This window comes from Grus americana, chromosome 1, assembly GCF_028858705.1.
Source record: "Grus americana isolate bGruAme1 chromosome 1, bGruAme1.mat, whole genome shotgun sequence".
Classification (NCBI taxonomy): Eukaryota; Metazoa; Chordata; class Aves; order Gruiformes; family Gruidae; genus Grus; species Grus americana.
Genome location: NC_072852.1, coordinates 42691700 through 42717780, shown reverse-complemented (window position 1 = coordinate 42717780; position 26081 = coordinate 42691700). Strand labels below are relative to the sequence as shown.

The following is a 26081-nucleotide window of genomic DNA, read 5'->3' as shown; positions in this document are numbered from 1 at the left end:
GTCCAAGGGTCACACTGTGAGCCTGCAACAGCAGCCCCACCAGCACACATTAGGTCCTGTGGGTCACACACCTCCAGCTATTCATGAGGAGACTGCTTACAGGTGAGAAGGCCCTCTGAGGGAACCGTGGATGAGAAACACCATGTTCACAACTCCCCTACAGACCACTTTTTTAGAGCAGAATAATGTGGTGGTTGACTTCTGCCAGCAACCAAGCACCCACACAGCCGCTTGCTCACTTCCCCTTCCCCAGCAGGACAGGGGGGGAGAAAATTCATGGGTCAGGACAGAGGCAGCTTAATATGTGTGGAAAGATGAAGGGGGACGAAACCAAAGAAAACCCCCAAGTGATGCAAAGGCAGTCACTCACCACCCCCAATGGCAGACTGATGCCCAGACAGTCTCTGAGCAATGGCCACCCTGGAAGCCAAACCCCCACCTCTCTTCTTCCTCTACCCCAGGTTTGGGTTTTTTTCCTGAACACAATGTTATATGGTATAGAATATCCCTTTGGTCAATTTGGGTCAGCTGTCCGAGCTGTGTTGCCTCTCAACCACTTGCCTACCCCAACCTACTTACTGTTGCTACATATAAAAAATGGCAGCAAACAAGAACTGACAATTGCGAAATTAAATATGCATCTTCTTGCATTGTGACATTTTGCAGCATATGACAAGAGCCCAAACATTTGGGGCTCATTCTTATTCTGCGGGACGCCATGCTCCTTCAGAGCTGCAATGTGGCTCAGAATTTGAGTCACTGTGTTCTCAAAACATTAGGACTAAGATAAAGGAGGAGAAACAGCTTTAAATATTGATAGCACAATTATGCATTGCTCATATCAGCCAGTATCTCTTCCTTTGAAAGACAGGTTTGTTTCCTGTACTAAAATGTGTATAGGAACAATAGGGGTTGAGGGCTAAACGTCTCTAAAAACAAATGGAATTCATCAATGGTTTGCCTTTTTTAATGAGGCCGATATCTGAACCAGAATTTGTCCTGGGCCCATTTCATCTTCTCTCTCCTGTTTTTCACTCCTTGCTCCCCCCCTTCCCCTGCCTGCAACCTCAGGATGGCTGTCATCTACTCTGCATTTCAGATTTTGTCACCATCTCACATCCTAAAATTCAGCTCTCCCCATTGACACCCCATCTTAATCCTTGCTCTATCAACTTTCCCTGATATTCTTCTAGCTATAGAGGACAAAGCTTAACTCTGAGAGAACAACAGAACAGTACGACTGACAATAGAGTAACTTTAATGGAGACTGATACACATAGGCTAAACATGGGAAAGGATAAGCTTTAGTCCTTCTGTTCATAAAAAGTAATACATACAGTTAAATATCCATTATCTGGGGAAAACGATGTCTGGAATAACTGAAGGTTAATGGTGATGAGTTATTGCTTCTTTTGGGTACAGTGCGCCACTTTAGACATGTCTTTGTGATACCCCAGGTTTCCAGGAGGCTTGTTAGCATAAATAGTAATATATAGTCTACGTGGTCCCTCTAGCAACCTACCCCTGAGCCAGAGCTAACAGCCTCGTACTGGCATAGAAGCGTGTTGCAGCTACTGCCAATAAATTACACTAATTCTATGCACAGCCACTTCTATCTTGCCTTGAGTGAAGAAGCCACCTTTTCTATGCTGGATAAACATCACAAGGATAACAGGGAGATGACCAAGTGGGTTTTTTTAAATGTGTGCAATTCTCTGAGAGTAATACAGAGGTAGAATCACTATCAGTATCTTAATTGATCATTACTCATTAAAAAATGTCTGTGGAAACCGCTGTTGTAGTAAAAGAACAGCACCAGTACTCAGTACCAAAAACAGTGGCCTTAAACTTAACACAATAATACAGTATTGGTCACAAGAGGGACGCGGATGCTCAGCAGGTGGGATGTACGGCGGCGTGGGAGGCCTGGGGGGCCGGGGCTGTGTATCCCAGTCTGGATACCAGTAGGTATAATCTATAAAACAGCGAAGAAACAGGTGTTCAGACCCATCAAACTTAGCCATACTCATAGGAGAGCAATTAAGAACAATTTGATACGTACTTATCAGCTTCTCACGTTCTGTGTTTTCTGTAAAGAGATCAGAAGAGGGAATAAATGTGAGTATCATTCAGTGGTGGTGCTTAATGTAAAGAGGTAAGCCATCGCTGGTGCCTGGCTGATCGCACCGACGATGCCAGTCCGTGCCTAGAGCATCCTGCGAGGGGGAAGCAGGCCAACAAAAGCAGGTCCTCAGCTGGCGTGAGGCTGATATTTTTTATTGAATTGAAAGAGAAGCAGAAAAGAAACGGCTGTATTAGGAAGAATTTGTGTCATGGGGAGGAGGGAATAGCAAACAAAAACAAAACATGGAAATTATTTAAAATTGATACACAAACCAAATTTAAGTAGTTACAGACAGACAAATATAACTACTAAATTTATCACAGAGGTACACCTTTACTAAGAGTTTTGATTCATTTGCAGCATTGCCTGTGTGCATCCTGTTAGAATTGCTCATTTGCTCATTGATCATACAGGAGAATGCGGTAAAATGGGTTGTAGGTTCTAGCACTTAATTTTTAAAAGCTCTCTTCTTCCTCTCCCTCCCCTTGTCTTTGAGATGTTTCTACTTTTCCTGTGATGTGTCAGTCTGAGACTTCAAGATGAGTCAACCAGAATATCACAGAAAGAAATAAGAATACCAAACGCTCAACTATTTCTACAGCTGAAGCTATCTAGAGCCTGGCTAGTAAAGACCATCCCCATTAAAACTCTGTATAAAATTCATATTTGATTTAAGACAGTGTTGCATGTCTTTTAATCTCTGTTGATTTAAAACACTATTTCTGACTAATTTAGGACTAGGTGTAACAACATAAGAGTCCACAGCTGCAAACTGCTGTGGATAAACAAGCTCTCACGGCTGTATTTCAGAAAATAGCGGAAATTAGAAATAAGTGTGCTTTCAGTATAGTCTTATTATTGGTTCAGAACTTAAGGTTCCTGGAAAACGTGACCGAACATACTAAACAAGCAAGAAAGCAGAAGTTAAATATACCATTTCTGCTAGGAAAGAAGAACCAGATGGGGAGTATTTGTTGGGGCTAAAGTTTTAGATTTGACTTCCTGATCGAATAAAAGGCAGAAAGTAGTCAAACTGATACTTCTCTTCATCAGAAACTCTGGCTTCTACCTCTGAGAGCCTCCAACAGCAAAGTATTTCAATGAATTCCTTCTCATACTGCTCTTACCAGGGTTTGGTATTGCTGCGTGGTGGGCTACAGACCCGCTATATACTAAGTGCAAATTGACTCACTGTTATATTTCCATGGATAATTATGCCACCTTTATTTCTATGCAATTTTCTTAGTTGATCACCACAGAGTGATCTTGGTCTTACCGCAGAGCTTGTCTATGCACTTCTCATTACTGCATCCACTGCATGGTTGTCCTGCTTTATATGGTTTTCTTGGGTAATTCCCCCTGCAAAACAGAGGAACAGTGTTTTGTTAGCTCAGTTATTTGAAAAGCAATTTAAATACATGGTTTCATCACATTGTTAGAATAATTTATCATAAAAACCTACTGGGGGCCAGGGGGAATCCCTTTATCTAAAAATTGATAATTGCAATTGTTTGAAATAATTACTTTTAGATCAGATTAAAGCTCTCACTAGCATGAAGAGCAGCTACCTGGTGACTCTCACCATTTGAAATTGATACTTCTCAGGCAATACTGAGGATTCAGTCTAAGCATGCTAGAATCTGCCTCTAGTCCCTCATTACCCACTTGTATTTAAAAAACAAATCTGCAAAAGGTAAGTCCAGAAATTGCCAGGTACGAGATAAACTAGAGGGCTGCCTTCCTTTTATTTCTTCAATTAAATGTCTTGGTTGACGTTTGGGTGGGGCCGTAGAGAGATGTAATCTTTGTTAAGGGGAAAGCTTACACCTTCCCCACTTTTCCTGCAGAGACTGAAGTCAAAACAGATTTTATTCTACCATTCTTGGTTATGGTGAGTGCTCTCAGCTAGGATCTGCTCGCCTGCTTTTTCAGGAAGGGATTTTCTGCAGCTCCGACTATGTCCAGCAGCTTCTGCTCTCAATGGCTACGGGAGGTTTCCCTGGGACCGGTGATATGTGGACACAGCTTCTTCTGAAACTTGTTACGACTGCTCCCATCACTGTTGGCACCTGATAACCAGGTCAGTTACAGGATATTTAAGAAAATAAAAAAATCTAAACCCCAAATGCCATAATTAACTTACGCTGGCCCATAGTTGCAGACAAAATGTGCTGCTCTGGAAAGTCTTGGAAAATTTTCAACTGTATTGCAGAAGTGAACTGCGCAGCCAACTTTGTAACTCTCTGCCCAAACGACCTGAAGGGCAAAGGGAAATACGTAATGCACCTGTTCAGAGGCTGAAAAAGCAACAGCGTTAAGGGAGGAAGGAGAAGGAAGGATCTTGTGGAAGTTTAAGACAGCTGACACAGAAGCAACATTGACAACCCAAAGGGCAGCTTATTCAAACGACTAATTGATAGTTGTTTTTGCATTTATTATCTGGCTCCCCGGAAACATGAAATTGTCAGGGGATAACCCCTTTCCAACATTACTGAAAATAGGACTCGGACATCCCTGGGGCTTGGAATATTTACTTCCAATCTCATGCAGCAATAAACCAGCGTGTGAAAACCCTGCTGTAATTCCTGTTCCACGGCAGTATGTTCCAAGCCTGTACTTGGATTTTCTGTGAAACCATTACATTATAAACCACTGGGCATGTAAGTCTCACCTGGGTGTAGTGACCACACATGCCAGCACATTTATTAGTGTGGAAATTATAGCTGCTGACTTCATTAAACCAGTCACTGAGAGCTGTGTCCACAGAGAAGATGGTGGCTGTGCCAGTCCAGATGTTTTCTCCAACAGGAGTGAAGGTGGGGTGGACCTTCCGTGGCACTTTAAGGTAGATATTGTGCTTAAACTTGCACTTCTTCGCCCATGCTTTGGCAGTCTTGGCTAAAGCAGCATCCCAGGACTGTAGAAAAGGAAGAAAACATAATATATCCCGCAGTCCAGTGACTTAACTGAATTAAAACATTTTTAAACAGAAACTTGTAAGGATTCTTTTCCCCTTTCCTGCTTCCCATCCCTGCAATCAGTTGATTTCTCTGACATGACATTTCGATTCCCACAGCAATTTTTTTTTTCTTCTTTCTTCCTTAGATACTGCAGGACACGTAGTATCTACCCACTGTCCTGTGGTATCTGACTTGTTAAAATATTTAGAGCTGGCTTGCTGTCTTTAAGCTCCTACGCCTGAGAGGAGGTAACTGGGTGAAACCTCCCGCCTTAGGGGGGCTTGAGGGACTTTATGCCTAGGAGCTGTTGGCTGTCCAGGGATTTGCACTTTGCAATTATGACTTGACCAGATAGGAATTCTGTTCTGCTGGCCAGGATGGAGAAGCAAAGAGTCACACACAGCTGCTCCCTTCCCCAGCCCCTTCTGCGTCTTTGCTCTTCTCCCTCCTCAGCGTGTGGCCAAAGCAAATGAAAGGCTCGCTCATCTCTGCTGGGCTGGCGAGGAACTGTTCCCATCCTGAGTGGCACAAATGATAATTTGAGAAACTGGTCTGTGAGACTTGCAGAAAGATTTTATGTCACTGAATGACCAGGCAATAAAATGGCAGGTAAAATTCAGTACAGAGAAATGTAAGTTAAGGGATGTGAGGAAAAAAAATTAAAAAATTGTATTCATAATGACAGGTCGGAGATGGCTATTACCACTTGTAAATCAATGTTTAGTAGTAGTCTAAAAAGCAAATAAAGTGTTAGGAATTCCTTGAGAAGGAGTGGAGAATAAAACCATATATATAATTACACCCCTGTGGAAGTCCTGTTAAATGCAGTGTGCAGCACCCCACCTTAAGAAGGGGAGACTAGAACTGGAAAGGGCAGGGAGAACATGGAGGAGGATGATCATCCTCAAGTATCAAGGGCTTTCATAAAGCAACAGAGTGCTCTGCAGCTTTGATCAGAGACAGCTGGACATCTGTGAAGTTGGTAAATAAGTAATAATTGCTCCTTCCAATACAGAGACCAGAGAATCAAATGAAGCTAGGAATTAACAAATCAAATGCAAAGAGATACTTTCACATGACTTGTAGTTGGGCTGTGCAGCTCTTGCCACATGATGTTAGGGATGATACAAACTTGCATGAGCTCAAGACTGAAAAAAAATCATGCAAGAAAAATCCATCAAGAGCTTTTAAATACAATGCAACACTTCTGATACAATAGATTTCTCTATATTTGTCCTGCTCTTATTCCAGGCTTGCTGAATCTTCGATCTGAGCTGCTAAGTTTGCTTTGGGACCCGGCATTTTAAATTAAACATTGGTGGGGTTTTTTTAAATGGCAAAGAATTAAAATCATGAGTAGTCTGAATTTTACCCCTTTAATATGAACTTCCTTTCATAGAAATGATTCGGGTAGTGCATGCAGTTAGGCATTCAACTTCCTTTCCAGTTATACGACGCTGCTGGAGGGCTCAGAGTAATGACATAAACTGACTGGGGCTACCTCCCCCATCTATCTATCTATCTATCTATCTATCTATCTATCTATCTATCTATCTATCTCTGTACCTTTTTCCTTATGTATTCCACCGAGCAAGCTGAGACCTATCCATGGCCTGTTCTGATATCCATTATATTTATGGGAAGCTCTGCTTTCCAGCCCAGATATTAGTATCCCTGCTACAGCAGATGAAGATCTGGTATCTAAATGGCTGTCCTGGCAAATCCCTTTCTTCAACACATGTTCTAGATTGTAGGAAACAAGGGGAGATGATAGATTTTCAGCAAATCCTGTTGTGCGGAGTGCCTATTCAGGAACTTTTTCATACCAAATAGCTTCCCTGTATGAAACCTGGACTAACATAAAATAGATTACTATCTCTCTTGGAAAGAGGCAAATGAAATGCTGAGAACTGAACACTATTTTCTGCAATACAGCCCTTTGCTCTGGCTGAAGTTCAGAGTAGCAATCTGTCCCTAAACAAGGAACTCCCAATTATTAAAACTGAACAATACTGTAAAAATTAATGTCTTTTCTATTTCCTATGAAGAACTAACATATATATACAGAAATCATTGGCAGAAAGGGAAAGAAAAGCACCAAGCAAATGAATAATAAGATGGGCTAAATCAGCAGCACAATCTATATTAATTTTCAAACAGATCACGACCGCCTCCTTACCATGCGAAACATGTTGCTGGCTGGTGGATTCACTTTGGATCGAAACTTGTTGTGAGCTCTCACATAGTCTTCAATGAAAGCTGCATCTTCTATGTCAGGCAAGGGATATTGTGGGTAAGCGTGACAGCAGGTGAAGAGATCCAGTAAGAACAACTCAGCAAAGAAAAAGGTGATTTTCATAATTCTTCAACGCTTTCAGTATTTTTTTTTTAAGTTTTTAAAAGAAAAATCTTTTAGGTGGAGATAACACTGGCAAGCAGCTCTTCAGAGATGTTCCTCTGGGTGTGACAGCACTTGCAATTGTCAAAGAAAGAGGAAGTGAAATTGCTTCAGAAGGTACAGCTCTATCTGACATCATAGCTGGCTGTCAAAGGGTAAACTGTGAAACAGGCATCTGCCACGCATATTAGCAAGGAGCAACACTCCAGGTATACTTCTGCCTTTTCTTTGAGTGTGCTGCATTCTGGTTGACTGCCAAATCATTCTGTGATCGTAGGTCTTATCTGAAGAGATGCTGCAGAACAGCTTTCCTAAAACCTGTGCCAACCATAAAAATTGTAGCTTTCACAAAATAAAAATCCATTGTTCAGCTGATTTTCCTACATGTTGTGGTTTTGCCCCAGCCAGCAGCTAAGCATCACGTAGCCACTCACTCACTCCCCCTGGCGGGATGGGGGACAGAATCGGAGGGTCAAAAGTGAGAGAACACGTGGGTTGAGATAAAACCAGTTTAATAAGAAGTAAAGCAAAAGCTGCGCATGCAAGCAAAGCAAAATGAGGAATTCATTCACCACTTCCTGTCGGCAGCTTGGTACAGAACAGACCTTCTGACCTGTTTTGGTGTGTAACAAAAGTACGAATTGGAAATCCCAAGCTTGAGTATGTGTTGATTCTCTCCTTCCTTAGCCATTTGCCATTATCTGATAGCCTGATATCACTGGAGGAGCTTCCTGTGCTCCTGGAAAGAGGGTAGCTATCGGGTTAGCACTCCTGGTGTAACATTCCAAGTCTGATCACTTCTTGGGAAGGTGAGATGAACTGTGTTGGGATTTGTATTGTCTGACCAACTGTTCTACAAGCTGGTTGAATTTTTTCAAACCTAAATGAAATTGTATAAACATGCAAGAGCATAAGAACAACCATACGTTTTAAGACCTAAGGCCTTGGAACTCAGATTTAGGTGGGTTTACAGAGAAAATATGTTGTAGATCGAAAAAAACATTCATGGGTTTGATTCCCTGCTCAGTTTTGCAGGTCAGGCCTCATCCTGCTAAACACGCATTGGAATTATCATTCTGGTGTTGCCTTCTCTGTTTGTGTGATGGCTTTTCCCCCTTAAATAACACACCTGATTTGCTTCAGAGTCTTGTAACAATCTGTACACCTAATTCAGATAGGCTGAAGGAGCTGTAGCCCTCCAGCACCGTCACAGCTATACCTATGTAGGCTATTAACAGGAGGCATATAATGAAATATTTCCCTGTGTATGGATGTCTGCTCATTTCTAACTCTCCACACCCTTCTCCTAGCCCTGCCATGATTTCTTGACCAATTTCAGCAACGTAGGGGCAACTGTAGGGGGCAACAAAGTGGAAGAGGGACCTGCTGGTGTTTGGGAAAGAAACAAAAAGGTGGCTTACAATTACTCTCGTTGCACAGGCTTAACACAGCCCTTACCAATACACAGCCCTCAGAGGCACAAGAGACCTAGACAGAGAGGGAACTGAACAAGTATTATCTTTTCTTCTTCTTTTTTTTTTAAATAATGATTTCCTGTGCTTTGAAACTCTCCAATTAAGATCACCATTTTTTTCTCTACTCAGTTATTTCTGTTTAAAGGAGACGAAGCTGAAGCAGTCAGTGGGAGGAGACCAGCCACTTTCCCTTTCTCTATGGGCACAGCAAGTTGGGTGCAAGACACTTTTGGTCCTGTCATGCCTTTAATGAAAAGGTGCATGAGGCACTACCAGTCATCTCAAACCCTCACCTCCCTTGGCAAGTACAGGGAAGTAGGAGGTGAGGCACCCACCCTGGCACAACCCCAGCCCAAGGCGGTAGTCCCACCTGCAGCCCAGCCATTGACTTTTAGCTCTAATTGCTTTACCTGTTCCTCTACCAGAGGTTGGCTGTGGCTCCATCTGCCTCCAGAACATGTATGCAACGGGTATGACCTCACCTACATTTACTAGATCCACCTGCTGACTCTGCCTCCTGCTGTGCCACCGACAGTGCCAAGGTCCCTTGTCTAGCAGATGTAGTTTCTGTTCTCTTCCGCTCTCTTGTTCTAACCCAGGAACTGTGTGTGGGCACTGGCAAAGGTGATAAGGCCCTCAGCTGTGTTGGGACATTTTAAAATGTAGGGGACGATGGCCTCGTGCTGGCATTGGTGACTGCTGGGATGGTGAAGGGGATCTTGGGAGGGAGGTTTCATCCTGTGGCTGCCATTACCTTCTGTCCTACCAGAGCATAGAGGTTGGTCTCTCCTGTCAGCTGCTTGCTTCTGGGCTACGAAGACCCTCTGATCCACCACGTGCACTCCTGAAGCCCACAAGGTACCATCCATGTGCCACTGGCGGTATGGTATGTGTGTGGAGCACCAGGTAATGGAGAGATCCTTAAATCAAACTATGACAGGTTAGATCATTATGGTGAATGGCCCTCTCCTCTGCTTCTAAACTGAACATAGAAGGCCTGTCCACTGCTTTGTTCCTTCCAAAGTCATCTTGCCTCTTTTCTAAACCAGGACCAACTGAGTTCAGTTTACAGCTGAATATTACCTTGAAACTAGAAAGCAAGTATGTTTTCTTTTTCTTTTCTAATAATGCCCATGCAATCTATGAGAATCTAAAGCCTTTGGTCTGCTAATATAGAACCACGATTATATTACAACTACATGCAATTTGCACAGAAATTATCATCACATTAAAACCTGCACCATTAATTTAGCAATGCAGTGATCTTGCAGTTATATGTGCATGCAGTTGAAATTCTGTGCTTGGAAACTGAACTGAGATCTTTATAAAGCTGGAAATTTTGACATACCCAGGATAGTCCAGGTTATAAGATGCTTTCCTCCAGAGATGACTCTGGCTCCATCTAGTGATTCTGCCTATAATTAAAGCAGAAGTCCAGCCTGCCCTCAAGCATCTATAGTGGATGTTTTCACAAAGAGTTATAATCATTTGCCAGCATTAATCAGTGGATCTTGTAAATGAATGATGAAAATTAAGCTTTGGGATTTGGATGTCACATCATATTTGTCTGGACAATACAAGCATTGCCTGCCCCTGCAGAGATTTCAAGTGAAATTCAGCACAATGACCTGGGTATGGGCAGGAAGCTGTACAGCCCAATGGTTTTAAAAAAATCCCCGTTTTTACATCTCCCTTTCTCACTTCCCACCTGTTTTTCCATTTAAGATGTCTGGAAACATAAGACCTAAGAAACACAAGTTTCTTAGTTTTCTCCTCATGGACGATTCCGTCAGAGGACTAACGGCTGGTGGATTACAGACTGTTACAGAAATCCAAGCTGCCTGGGAATCTGTAAAATTACCTTTGATTTTGTCGTCAAATCATCAGCTTCCTCAGAGTACTGTTGTTTGTGTTGGGGAGCGAATGTGTTCGTGCTTGACTTTTACTAGGTTCAGCCGAACAAACAGGGGTGGATCTGCTGGGTTTTCTTGTTCTGTCCGCAGGATTAGGTAGCTGCAAGATCACCCGGCCTTCCAGACCTGGGAATAAACTAATATTCTGACATGCATCGCTACTTCTATTACACAATTTCACTTCAGGGCAGAAAACAGATGAATTCAAAGGATGGTGGTGGTACCAGATTTCCACAAGAATTATTTTGTAATAATGTATTTTGTGATTGTTCATTACAATTTTAAAAATTCAATTATTTTGTAATAATGAGACTGTGAACAGCCTCACAATTAACAGGGGAGGCCATCAGTCTGTGGTTGGACTGCAGGGAGTTTTACTGTAGTTTTGGTCAGGGGAATTTCTGCAGTGCTGCTTACTGCAACTATGCCCCTTGTCCTGCCTGCGCAGTATCGCGCTGCACCGCTTGCTGCGTTCTCTGAACGAAATGCTGGGACCTCACGCAGACCAAATTACAAGCGGTTGGCAGGTGTTCTCCTCCTGTGGTGCCTACCTCCTGCCCGTCAGCACGGCCCCTCATCACATCTGCTTTGCCCCTCAAGGACAGCCGGTTTCACTCCCTCCTCTTGACCAAAGGGTAAGGGAAGTGTGAAACACTCACTGAAGGCTGTCTGCTCCTGTTGGTGACAGCTCTGCTAAAGACTGTGAAGGGGAGGTGGATAGGCAGTGGTGACACTGCGGAAGACAGCCACCTCTTCAACCATATAAACACCTGAAGGGAGGATGTACGTAAGACAGAGACAGCCTGTTTTCAGTGGTGCCCAGTACCAGGACCAGAGGCCATGGGCACAAACTGAAACACAGGAGGCTCCCCCTGAACATCAGCAAACACATTTTACTGTGAGGGTGACCAAGCACTGGCACAGGTTGCCCAGCGAGGTTGTGGAGTCTCCATCCTTGGAGATATTCAGAAGCTGTCTGGAGACAGTCCTGCGCAACCAGGTCTAGGTGGCCTTGCTTGAGCGGGGGTGTTAGACCAGATGACATCCAGAGGTTCCATCCAACCTCAACCATTCTGTGATTCCTTGATGGAGCCAAAGCTTCAGCAGGTTGTGCAGGACAAAGGATTCAGCATGATCTCAACAACATAGATACAGAATAACACCACTGTTACAGAGTAGGAGTATTTGCGTAGCTGGAGAGGATGTCTGGTTATCTTCCTTGCCCTTCATACGTGATTTGTATTTTTTTAACTTAAATTACTATCATTTGTCACATTTGTTTCTAAATTCAAGTAATTTGAAAAATGAGGCAGCTTTGCTGTCCATCCTGATCATGTTTTCACAGGATAATGCCAGACATGGTTGGTGCATGGCAGCAGCATGAAGGTGTGAAAGTTCAAGAACCGCTACAAAACTACTGGAGTATTATGGAATAATACTCAGGAATCTCCTGAGAGAAGACACAGCAAGCCATTACAGTCCACATCCATGCCAGGATCCCAAAAGGGATCTTGGAATGAATGATCTTCTCAGCTGTTCCTAGATTTCCTCCCAAAGACACCAAATTGGGGAATGGGACAAACTCTATGTATTTTGTGTGGACACCACAAGAACCAGCACTTAGGACAGAAACCTTGAATTGCAAGTTCAGGAAAGCAGAATGAAAAAATATTTTCATGGTTGGAAAACTGCTTCATTTATTGAAAGAGGATCTGATGGCATCACTATCTGCACATCATTCAGTGTTGCAAGTTCCACACAGCTTAGCTCAGGAAAACCACTAAAACTATGTCTCAGATGAAAGGCCTACTATCAGCCTGGCATAAATACGGTCAGTAGGAACCGAGGGTTTTCTAAAGCTTTGGGAGACTGCAGAACTGTTTTTCAACTTGGCCTTCTCTCCAAGGCGTACTCATGATCATTACAGTCCTAACTGCAACGGAGTTACTAAATGACAAGACAGACAGTTACTCTCAGGGATAGGAACTGCTGTGTTAGATATGAATTTATTCCAGACTATCTCACAGCTCCAAGTAGGAAAACTTATGTTTTAATAATGGTATGTAAATGGAGTGTGTGTGTACGTGGGTGCTTGTAAAAAGGCAGCATCTTAAAACTATGCAATATTAACACTTTAAAACTTGAAAGAACTTTATTGTAGTATCAAATTTTGTATTTCAGGTACTAAGGAAATTTTTTTTCCTTACAGACATCTGAAATATAGCTCTGTGGTAAGCTTTTCAACCCTAATGCAGCAACTAAATAATGATTTTATCTTCAGGGATGGTGAATACCAGCAACTTCCAGGTAAACCAATGGAAAGAGCTGCTGCTCAGGAACTTTCATACTGCACAATTTTGCATGTAGGAGCCACCTATTTATGGGTTTAGGTATAGAATATTAGGCTTCTAGATTTGAGAATTAAATCCAGTTTTAAATAATAAAACGTGTATTTCAGAAAGTCTGTTCTGTATTTTAGTAATTTTACAATAGAAAACTTACAGAAGAAATAGCTAGCACATGCCTAATTTTAAATTAATCTACAACAAAAGCCTATCTTATTTCCTTTGAGACTTATAATAATATGAGTTCTGAACATTAAGAAAATAGCAGAATTTGTGGGCTTTTTATTTGCTCATTTTACAATAATGGTGAAACATTTAATAATAGCAATAACAATAATAATAATGAGCTTTCATACAGTCATATTGGCATTCACTAGAAAAGACTAAGATACCATCAGGAAAAAAAAATCAAATTTGCTATACTGGTAAGAAAAAAGCTTTGGATTCTTGTATAGATTTCATCTGTCTTTTGGAGAAAGTGGAATTAAAGGATTTTAATGAAAGACTTCATGTCTTGGATATATAAAAGTAAAACCTGTTTTGATTAAATGGACTTGAGCAAGTTTCAAGATAAAATAAAGAAAATTTATTATTAAAACTTTACAACACTTACAAACCAGGAAATATGCTATGTGTAATTAACGGTACACGTTAACCCAAGGAATAAAAAAATTAAAGTAAGCACAAGGTTTAGAGGGAGTTAGGAACAAAATACTTAATAATAAATCTAAAGCTTCACATTTTGAATGAGGAACAATAAATGCATTAGCTTACAAATACCAAGTTGTACTAACTTCACAAACATCAAGACTTCTAAAGAACTTCTATAAAATCTTCTTGCTTATACATTTTATTCAGAACATTGTGTCACTCTAGGAAATAGGACTGAGTATATAATATGATGATAGCTCTCTCTCGGCATCTAAATTAAGCAATTGTGATTCCAAATATTTGCTTAGTATGAATTGTAGTAGTTGTTTAATTGACACATACTTTTCTCCTTGAATTCCAGGAACAGAGTATGTCACAGTTTGGGGAAATTTGGTATTTAAAAATAAGGCTCCAAACCTTACCAGATACTATCTTTAGCTTAATATTTTCCCAATATGGGTTTTACCCACATATAATTTCACTTTTTTTTTGCATGTTAGCTTTAAGGAGCATAACATAATAGCAACAAAATTATTGTCAAAGAAAGTTGTCTTTAAAGTCATGTTAGTATGACTTTTTTGCTTAATTTACTAGCAAGTATCTTCAGAAGATAGTGTATCTTTCAAATCCAGTTAGGTGGACATATGCATGTTTGTAAAGCGTTTTTTGATGAAATAAACAGCTACAAAAGCAAGAAACATCAGCAATGGTCTCAAAACTACAAGAGCAATACAAGCCTCATCACATACAATTCTGAACTCCCAAGGGGGGTGCCATCTTGAATAATCTATAAATAAGCATAAAAATATAAGATTTATTGGGAGTACACACAGTTAAAGTAACTGAGGAATATAAGTAGCAATATAAAATTGTAATACATACAGATAATTTTATCACGTTCTGGATTTCCTGGAAAAAGAAGAAAAAACAAGAAAAACCCATTTTTACCAGCCAGCCATGATTTCTCTCTCCTTAAATCTTTACTAGCTAGCTAAAACAAACTCATCAGATTTACAATCAACGGAATTTGAAAAACTCTGAGAATTCCCATTGATAAACCTTACAAATAAAACAAAAGCTAAAATGTTTTGATAAAAACTAAACCAAATACTTCATAATATTAATGTCTCCATAAGGCTATTATTGTTTGTAACAGTGACATGGATGACATATTATACAGCTGCTTTCTTTTCAGTTTGAACCCTCTCTCCTTTGTCTTTCTCAAAATAGTAAACTGTTTAATATTCAGAATATACATGCGAACTAGTAAACACAATTCTATGGGTAAGAATGGGAGACAGACTGTTTCCTAAGTGGGGCCTAATCCTGGGATCAACTATAACCTGGTAAACCTGGTATTCCTTCCATTTTTCAGAGGTGTCTGCTACCTAAAAATTAAGACCTACAGGGTTGCTGAATGTTTTTAAATCTATACTAACATATATATTGAGCAAATACACTAACTCTTAAACAGAAACCGCAAGCCTTACTCCCAGTTTATTAAATGAAACTTAAAAGTATATGCCCTAACTTCAGCCAGAGGAAACTTCTAGCTTGTGACTTCCTAGCAAGCAGATGTTGTCAGGTCTAGAGCTTTCTGAAGAGAGACGGCCTACTGTCTCTCGATGTTTCACTCCATCAAAACACGAGGCATACTTAGCAATTAATGACTCTAATTAATTTTATTGACAAGAATAGTTAAAAGAATTACCTTGTTTAAGGAATGAATCCTATTCACCACGGGGAAAATACTTTATAGTTAGAGAATTAAATCAGTATGCAGTCCCCTTTCCCAGGTGAGAAAGACAACATGCCTCTGTGAATAATTTCTTTTCTAACTCTAGAATGAATTCCCAGTTACTGTGACTGCTTACAGAGCGTATAACCATCAGCTATACTGATGCTTGAATGTAATTTTGCTGAAAACAGTCACAATAGACTCAGTAACTGCAATTTAAGTATTTTAGTCTAAATACGACTGATTAGTAGCTCTGCAGTTTCTGAAGGCCTATGAGACTACTCAAGAGTTGCTGCTAAATGCTACTTTGAGAAGTATGTGGCTAGATGCTGATTTCTTTGATATGATTAGTGAAGTCAGCAGAGTATCAGAGTGCAATAGAAACAATAATACATTTAACTACAACAATGAATTATACCAGTCTATAATCATATGAAGACTTCATAATGATCACTGAGGCCCAGATGCAGTAAAACATGATCTATTTGTTTCCTGAATGTAAACTGCCTTAAGAACAGTTTTAAATTATATGTTAATAGTACCTGAGAGAGCACAATCGAGTAAAATAAAGCTTGCAACATTCTTTATCAAGTAGGTGGTTGTATTATTTCCTTTCACATACTGCATTTTACATTTGCTTTTACTTACTACACAGTTTATTTTCACAGTTGTCCCCTTTTGCACAATTACTGCATGATTTGCCTTCTACATATGGTTTTCTTGGAAAATTACCACTACAAAGGAAAAAAAAAAGTTTCATACATAATTTTAAATGATTTGTTAAATATCTCAAATCATTTGTTGAAGTAAATACACTGAATGTACAATAAATTGCTGACAATTTATTTAAAACATCAGAATAATTTTCCTTCTTTTAATTTTCATTGTTCTGTCCCTGTGAAAGAAAAGAATCTAAAAAAGCTATTATTTTTCTTACAGGAAAATGCTCAGGCTTTTTATTCAAATTTTACATTGGTATATGAATTTCTAAAATACAGTGTTTTGGATGGAGCTTGGTTTTAGCTGAGGAAAAATAAGCATTTTAGAGTGGAAAATTTTAAAGCTGACATGCTCCCAAATAGCTTAAAAAAACCTGTTTAGCAAAAAAAGAAATCTTGTGAGCTACTTACTGTTCAGTTATAACCTTCAGAAACAAGACCTTCATTCCACAAAATGCAAACATGTAAGAGTAAGTATGCAGTCTTAGTAAAGACAGTGGGATCCTTACATGCTTAAGTACCTCACCCAAGCAGAGCTGAACTGCTTAAGTATAAAGATTAACCTGCAGTACTTACCACTGCACATTCTCAGAAAGGCTCCTTATACAGATAACCTCTGAAAACAATGCAGATACCATCATCCTGGCTGCCCATACCATACTACTAGGTAATGGCAAACACAGTGTCCAGTCTATGCTGCATCCATTCAAAAAGATGAAGCAATGCTATGTTTCACAGCTAATCCTGGGAACACAGGGGCAGATTTAGCCCCCTCAAAGAACTGTGGGCTATTACAGTTACGTTGGTTTGTCACTCTACTCCTCTCCATAACGGACACTCCTCAGAGATAATCTGCACCAAGATCAGTGATTTTTTTTTCAGGATTCTGTTTTTACACCCTCTATCATCTCTATAAACAAGAGCTACCCACCAGACATAGAGATGCAAGAGTTGGTATAATGTTGTTGTACAAGATGGAGGGAGAAGAACATTGCAAAAGATTACCTGTGACTTACTTGCTACTATTCTTCTTTGAAACATATTTTATATACATTCACCCACAGGTATACTGTTGGCCAGAGTTTTATCCCAGCAGCATCTACAGCGGCATGTTGCAACTATATGCCCTAACATGCAGTCCAGGCAATAATGAAATAGATGGGCGATCTTCTGATCCCAAGAACTGAACATGTTTTGAACTTGTCAGAAAAGACCAGGAGAGAGAGTTGTTTTTATATATATATGTATACATAAATATCTCAAAAAAGTTACAGGTTAAACAATGTATCTTTCAGGTGACTGTCCATATATACATTCACAGCATGGGTGATTCCAAACAGTAGCCCACACAGTTACCTTAAAAAGGGTCTCAGAATCCAGAATAAGAAAGACTGAAGGACAAAGGATTGCTTCTGGAAGATCTGGCAAGAACATAATGCCTTATAAAGGTGTGAAAGCAGACCCAACTTGGTGACTGTGCATGTCTCAGTTGCAGGACTGCAACACAAAGAAGCCACATGTTGCCTCAGCTGCAATTCAGCAAGCCTTTCCTGGTATCAAAGGTTTCCACTGTAAGTGATAATTACACTATTACTTCACATAGTTCATAATCCACTGTGAAATCCTCTTTGAGAAGACTGATGTACCTCTCGGCCACAGATCCAGAGACATAAAAGGCCTTGCCTTTTTGTCTGAGGCACCTTGTTATTACAAATAAGTACATCTATGTATCTATCTACAGATTGGTTAACACCTAAGTTGTAGAGTGATGCCACACTGAGAAGGTGTAAGGAATGGGAAAAAAGGGCACAAATTAACTTCTGGAGGGAGAAAAAAAAAAGTCACTCTTAAAAGGAACTTCAGGTGACTTATGAAGACTATGCGACTTAAATGGAATAAAATATATGGGAGACTAACATATGGGCTTTAATTTCACTAGTCTTGCTGGTTTAGGCCACAGAAACTAAAAGGCTCCAAAAAAAGTGACATTATTGTGGTTTATGTTTTACTTTTTAAGAGTAATAATTTAATTCAATTAATCATTACTACTTTTCATTTGCTTCTGACAGCTAGGGAGTACTGAGCTGACATTTTCCATGGTTTTATAGGTTACTGCCTTTTCCCCCCATGTATCACTTCAAATTTACCTACAGTGATTTTCATTTACCACTTTATTCACCAGCCACTGAGGTCCTCTAATATTGTAACTCCCACAGCTTCTTCAGGAGAAATTGAGTCCTAAAAATTGTAGATACAGCCACCTATCAGGGACTGGACGTCACCTATATTTCTAAAGAGGTGGTGGAGACCTGGAAGGTCATATTCCTGCAATGGTACGATACCAAAAAGGTAATGAGGTGTTTTCTGTATTCCTAAAGGCACAGAAGTATCACAGATTATCTTTTTTTCTTACAACAGAAGAACTGAGAGGCACTGAGTGAAGTTGGTACAAGGAGGTAGTTTTTCCGCATCTGTGAAAATCATGGCATATCTCTTGTTCTGAGGATGCCATGATCCCGAACAGGAAAAAAGGCATATCCTGTCCCTGCCCATACCCAGGACCTCAGTGAACCCTCTTTTGGTGTGAAAAGGTGAAGTGACAGCATTTGGGCTGACAGCACTTAAGACTCACAAAATACAGGTACTACCTGTACGACAGGCTTACAGGGATATGAAAGAATGCATCTTGCTGTTTAAAGGTATCTTATTCTTTTTAACAGTGTTGGGATAACCTCAACCACTACAAATCTTAATCTGAAACTGTAAATACAGCTGTTCTAATTCTGTAAGATCTGAATATGTTACCATCAACTCACAACAGAAAGCAGTTATAAAGTCCCTTGCTCTAAAGTAAGTGGAAACTTAACTGCTCCAAAACCAGGAAAGGTTTCCCCTCCTGCTAAAGTAGACTGAAGATAAAGATCCCTAAAGAGCTTCCATTTTACACAGAAGCACAAATAAAAGCAACAGTCTGAACAGAACTGAATAAATCCTCTCGATATCTACAGTCCATTTATCTGTGATGGTATTTGGTATTTCTAACCACCTCGTAATACAGTCATCCTCATAATTCTGACATACAATTTCAAAATGTGTGAGAGAAAATTGAGCATGAAGATGGACACTTTCAGCTGGGATATCTGATTTGCATGTATTAAACTACTTTTCCTAGAAGTCAATGTATGATTAATCACTTCTCCTCCTGTGAAAAACAAATGAACAAACTTTAAACACAAAACCAAAAATATTAGAAAAGGGTTTGGAACAGGAAGCAGAGCTGCCACATACTAGTTTCTAAGAAAACATTGTTAAGTGTCTCAACAGAGACTTCCTTCCTAGCACTGAGTGGAAACTATGTGATTTCAAAAATGACTTGAGCGTCATAAATATGTGAATATTGAGTAGTTTTGGAACAAGCCACAGCTTTCAAATGGAGGTCCTTTGGTATGTCTCCATGGGGCTGGTGAGCACAAACTCTACCTGGTACGTAAAAAACAATGCCAGCACCCAACCTGAGACACCAGTGATTCACTGGATCCACTGATCCAGTTCAGACTGATAGCTTGCCTTCACCCAGCAGTGAAGACTCCAGAAACTGTCAGATGACAGCAGTCTTCTGACATCTAAGGGTCCAAACCTGATGAAGGAGTCATGAAGGTCAAGTTGGAAAAGGCTGTTCCAGAGTATCCAGAGTGTGGTGATGATCGGTGGCAAGGTTAAGGTTTACCTATTTTTCCAGATGGTTTAGGAAGTGAAAAGGCTGTTAGAAGACGGTGTATCTGCTGTAACACCACTTGTTTCTGTGGTGACATAGAGATCAGCATTCTTGGTATCAAGCAGTTGACAGAAGAACAATAGCATGTTAGACCTCATCTTAGACAGCTATTCAGCTTAGCCATCAGTTCTCCAGGATGTGCAGAACAGCACAGCAAACCAACAGGGCATGTTGTTTCAGATTAGAAAAGTCTCAAGTGACCAGGCTTTACAGACCACTGTTGATGTCAATTAGTCATTATTCTGCACTGGCAACTGGAAACATTTTAGTTCAGATTTTAAAAAGAAAACAACAACAAAGTTCCATACCCCAGCAAGTTTCAAAATAACAATTCAAGTACAAGTCCAGTTTTGTGCTACAGGAAAAGAGATGGGCAGGGCTCAATGAATTTAGTTCAGGATAATTGAACTCCCCAATAGTGGCCCAGGTTTGCTGGAAAAAAAAGAAAAAACAGTAGTCATGTAAGCTCATAAGCTATGTATATTTTAAAAATGACACAGGTTGCATATGCACATGCTTGGTTATGAACTGTACATTATTATGAGGCAAAACATATTATATTAAATCTATCTGCCTCTGTGTTTTCAAACTCCTTCTGCTTTAGGAACAGCACCAGCTGAGACCTGTTTTTTCAGAGTTATCAATTTAAATGTAAAATCAGATGTTGCATTAGCTTTTTCTTGCATTGATCATTTACTGTTTTCTAACGCTTAAATAACATCTGGCATACCCACAGCTATTAAATAAGCAAGAAATGATAATGTAATTTTATTTTACTCAGTTACACAGAAAGGAAAAGCAACTGATCTAACAACTGTGCTATTATTTCTATCATTTTGAAGTGGAAAAAAAAGAAATACAGTGTAAAAAGCTGAAGTGCAATTAAAAAAAAGTATATAACTGCAAGAGGTAATTCCAGCTCTGACAGCAGTTGCCTGCAGCAACTTCCTAATTTCTTCTCATTTCATATGAAAAAGAAATCAATGAAGTGGAGCATGAGCTAAGTTTGTTTGCTTAAGACTGGCACAGAATGAGATTTATCAGTAAAGTCAACAGATTAAAAAACTAGGCAAGTACACATTCTAATGCTTACGGCTCTCTTGGTAACTGAATTATACTGCCATTGTCCTCTCCAATTGCATTTACAAGACTATCAATAAAGAAAGAACCCAATTTACCTTCAGCTAAATGTCAATACAACTGCTTTCATTTTTTAAAAAATTTAAATCAGCAACTTACCTTGGTGAATAGTTGCAAACAAAATTTGCTGCATTTTGTATTCCTGCAACTTCCTTACATAGAGTAACAGCACAGCCTATTTTATATGAATAGTCCCAAACAACCTAAAAGAAAAAGGTTTTAAAATAAATTAAAAATTACACTCAACAGTAACCTCGTCTAGTATCTAGCAAGTTTCCGTTACTTTCAGAGATCCTGCATACTACTTTCATTTTGCAACATCTGATATTTTTACACATTTAAAAAACCCTGCTGGTAAGTCAACTTTTTAGGATGAACTTATAAATATTCACCTCTCAAGATGAGGTGAGCTATGCTGCAAGTTTCCAGTATCTTCTACGCAACAATTTCAGTATGAGTCACTGACTTTATGATCCAGGGGTAGATTCCATGGAACAAAAGGGAAATCAGTGGCAACTACCCAACAGCTCCTTTAACTAATTTCAACATTCGTAACTCAGGTCTGCAAGAAGGACTTCTGTGTGCTAGAAGTGGCCTGGCTGATTACTACTGTAAACTTCAGTCTGAGAGATTCAGACCTGCACATTTTTAGACTAACAAGTGTTATCTGCCATACTTAAGAGAAGATGGTTTACTATGACAGTTTAGGCATCTGCTTTTTCTTGGGCGACCTTCTGCATATGATAACCAAACTGTACTGAATTCAGTCTGGGTGATCATACATTCCACTTCTGGAAAACTTAAAAGACGTAGTGGACTTCCAGTATCTCCCCAGTACAAAGAGTACAGCCCTCAGACTGACAAACTGATTTGAACATGCCCAGAAGTTCCATCTCTTCAATTGTAACTGCAAGAAGCTATTATGTTAAACAGACATAACCTTTCTTTGAGAAGGATCTTAATGTGGTGTTACCTGAATCCTGGATTAAGGACTAAGCATTTCAGGGGCCTTTATGTAACAGCTTCTTTTTTTTTGTTGTTTTGTTTTTTAAATTTGAGATTTCCACCGTTTTGAGATTTCTGTGTCATGGTTCTCTTAGTAGGTCTACACTGCCTATCCACTTATGATTTGTAAATTTTATCCATTTTCAATTTTGTGTTTGAGCCTTCAAGACCATGATGGCTCCTGGATCATGCAGGGTCTTTGCTTATCGATTCTGATAACATATATACTTCTACATGTTCATTGGTGTTTAACCCATGTACTCTGCTTGTTTTTTCCAGTGATAAGTTTCCTTTGTAATTCTGCCTGAACCACATGAACATTTTGATATGACTTAACTATGTGTAACAAGAAAGGAGCAAGGAATATTCATCAGGGGAAAGAAAGCTTAGAAGTGAACATGGCTCCAAGAGAAATGTGCAAAACCACACAGAATTCTGTGTAGACAAGGTTGAATAGTAAATTTTAAAATGCTAGGAACTATCTTGCTATGTAACCTTTTATAATTTATTGTGCCAGAGAAAAAATGAAAAATACTTTCCTAAGATACCCTGTAGTTCTAGTTTTCTAAGATTTACTGCCCAGTAAACAGCAAAACTTAAATCCTCCAGCCTTACTTTTGAGTTTGTTACAGGCAGAACCAGGAGCAGGAAACAAGAATTAACACTTTAGGGGAAATAAGTGAGAAAAGACATAAAAAGAGGTGCAAAAAGACCCAAACAGAAAGTGGTCTCTAAATTATTCTGGTGACTTCAGGTATTTTCATTTCAGAATTCAAAGTCTACTCAAAAAAAAACCTCACAGCTACTGTTGTGTCTGGTAACAGTTCCACTGTATTTCACAGTATTTGCATCTCTAATTTGCACAGAGAGTAGTCTAAGCATCTTTGAATACTGAGAAAAGAAACTAGAGTTGCTTTTACTAGACAAGATCTACTTGACATTAAAATTATCACCTGGTTTAGATCAGTAAAATACTGTATTTGCTCATAGACAAAACTAATTCTACTGCAAAGCTTGTTTTTTAAACATGGGAATGAAAAAAAATCCATTTAAAATATTAAGCTTTCAAATAAAAGCTTTACTTTCTCAGCAGAATTGTTTGTCAGAATTACCATGGAGAAATCAGAAATATATCATAAATTGCCTCTGTTGTTGTTGATGCTTTTCCCCTTCCTTTTTTACAAGATTTGTAAAGAATACAATTTACTTGGATTGGATTTCTTCCTGTTAACAGTTCTACTGAGAAGTACCCACAGACATTCTGCAATTACTGTGATTATTTTGAACAGCATCTCCAAACTTACTGTTTTTACAGAATTCAGAACTGTGTGGCTTCGCAGCTAGAGAATTTGAAATTATTACTATTTTGTAAAGTTCATGTAGTAGTACTGATACAATAAAATGAGGAGTGAGGCTTTCAGCGAGGCCAATATTGTGAGCAAGAAGAATGGATTATTATACAAGACAAAGAGGTGGACCAGTGTGGGGCTAACCAGCAGTATAGCTACTGCTTGAGATTACAAAAGACAGTAAGCTGCCAGTGACTACAAACCAGATATACAACTCTGTATTATTTACGGACCCTACTGATTCATCTGGCAGGCACTACACAGGACATTTTACCGCACATAACTCTTACCTGAATGTAATGACTGCAAACCTTAGTACATTTCTGTGTTGCGATAGTATAGAATCTGACCTCATTGTACCATGATTTAACGGCATCAGCAACAGAGAATGCTTGATGACTTCCAGCCCAAATATTCTCTCCAATAGATGTGAAATTAGGATGGCACTGATGTTTCTTACTTAAGTGTACATTATGTTTAAAAATGCATTTATTTGCCCATGCCCTCGCAGTCCTTGCCAAAGCTGAATCCCAGGTCTGCAAAACACGAAAGGTGAAATAGTTGTGCAATGTTAAATTGCAACCAGATCTTAAACAATCAGACAAAACCAGTCAGGCAATAAAGTACAGATAGATATCATATGATGGAGTTTCATAAAGAAATACTTTCTCTTATTTATGCAAGTACCCGTGTTTTATTTTCATTGACTTTTCCTGTGGCAGCACAGACATATGAACTGATTTCATTAGATGAGTTTTTTCCCCCGTTACTGTTGAAAATTAACTTTGTAAGAGCACTTGCTATCAACTGAAAAGATGTTTGAAATGCACTTTTATCTTCAGGTAATAAATTACTGTCACATTAACTAAACATGACTTTTTTTTTTTTTTTTTTTGGTTGAACAGATCATTAAGGATTTCTATTTGGTACATAAAAAGTAAAAATGCACAGCTACTGTAGATTCAGATGTATAAATATTTTAAGTATTTTTAAGAGAGCCTCCAGAAACAAATATTTACTCCTCCTATGGTGAAGCTTTAAATACATATTGAAGCATTTTACAAAGACAGCTTCATGAGGTAAATATGCTGACATTTGGTCAGTAACTCATTCTGCTACTTCTTAACTTCTTTGCAGTCTGCCACCATTAACAAAACTTCTGATTCCTGAACATAAATCATCTTTGGTATTTATCTTCCAGTCATGATTGGTTTTCAGCAAGTTTCTTCTACCATTAAAGTACCAAGTTTTATGTCTTATGTAAAAGATCCAGTGTTTTATTGCCTACATTTCTTGGTGTTCGTACATTTCAGTTCACTCTTAGTCTCTATGTGGATCTTACAATAACTCCACTGGCTGCCAAGAATGTTTTCTTCCCTGAAGCTTTTAGTTTTTTCTAACTGTATTTCTCCATGCATACCTTTGTTCATAATTTTTCCTGGTTTTCTTATTCCTGAATACTAAAACTGGGTGTGGTGTCTTGCACAAGCTTCTTCACTTCCAAGGTTATACCCTCTTATCTGCCGTTCTGGCTTCAAACCCACCCAAACAAACAGCATTCTTTGCCAACAGTATCTGTGTACGTGCGTGTTCCCAAGCCTTCCTGGGGATACTCATCCTTTAGCTGCTCATTGCTCACAACATTTTACTGTTGTGGCACGAAGTGGACTAAACATCAAACATCCACTTCTTCTGCATCTTCTTCAGTTTTGTTGAACCCTTTCCAGCAAAAATTTTCAGGCACAATTTGTTTTGGTTATGACATGCACAGACTCTTCCTTGCCACCAGAAATCCCTTTCAGCCCTAGAACTGCAGTTCATAACCTTGCTTTTGATGGAGAGTCTAACTCGTCCGGATCAGTCCTGCTGCTGGACCATTGCTTCTTCTTCCTAAGGAAAAATTCCTTGGGGTGAAATGTGAACGTCTTCAGCTGGCCTGTATCATTGCATCCTCGTCCTGCACACCTCGTGTTTCTAGACTCATCTGTCTACAACTGACTCAACTCATGGCAGTATTTCCTATCAAATAAACGTGATGATATGTGAACTCAAACCAGTGATGCCATCCCGGTCGCCTCACCCATGGACTACCAAGAGACCCCTGGCCCGCTGTCCCATCCCCCGGCAGGGCTCTGGAGCCACCCGCGCACCCACAGGCCTGTCCCTACCATGTACCGCATGTTGCTGGCAGCTGGCTGGACTGTGGTGCGGAGCTCGTTGTGGACACGCACGCAGTCCTCAATGAAGGTCTTATCCACGATGCTCGGTAAGGTGGGCAACTGCCTGGCCACAGCCCTTAGCACCAGCCACAAGGCCAGCACTGCCGCCCACAGCCTCATGACCCCAGCAGCCGCGGCCTCACCTCAGGGACGCCCCTCCCCCCGCCCCGGCCTCTTCCAGAACCTTCTTCGCCAGGGAATCGCCCGCCGAGCCCTGGAGCGGCGTGGCGCGGGGAGCCCGCCCGGGGGCGCTGTGTCGCCGGGCGGGG

The 26081-nt window shown here is 39.9% G+C and overlaps 2 protein-coding genes across 2 annotated transcripts; both read right to left on the bottom strand.

Annotated features, from left to right (window-relative positions):
* Window positions 1–1241: 1241 nt before the first annotated feature.
* Window positions 1242–7547, bottom strand: LOC129200049 (glioma pathogenesis-related protein 1-like). The gene is made up of 6 exons (XM_054811307.1): window positions 7265–7547; window positions 4797–5042; window positions 4269–4381; window positions 3402–3484; window positions 2063–2089; window positions 1242–1975 (listed from the first exon to the last, which is right to left on the bottom strand). Exons 1-6 carry the CDS (start codon window positions 7442–7444, stop codon window positions 1764–1766), a joined length of 861 nt encoding a protein of 286 aa, XP_054667282.1. The 5' UTR covers window positions 7445–7547; the 3' UTR covers window positions 1242–1763.
* A 6802-nt stretch (window positions 7548–14349) lies between these two features.
* On the bottom strand, window positions 14350–25961 carry LOC129195403 (GLIPR1-like protein 2). Its single transcript, XM_054801377.1, has 6 exons — window positions 25762–25961; window positions 23884–24129; window positions 21339–21442; window positions 16254–16339; window positions 14750–14776; window positions 14350–14654 (listed from the first exon to the last, which is right to left on the bottom strand). Exons 1-6 carry the CDS (start codon window positions 25930–25932, stop codon window positions 14500–14502), a joined length of 789 nt encoding a protein of 262 aa, XP_054657352.1. The 5' UTR covers window positions 25933–25961; the 3' UTR covers window positions 14350–14499.
* Window positions 25962–26081: the final 120 nt, after the last annotated feature.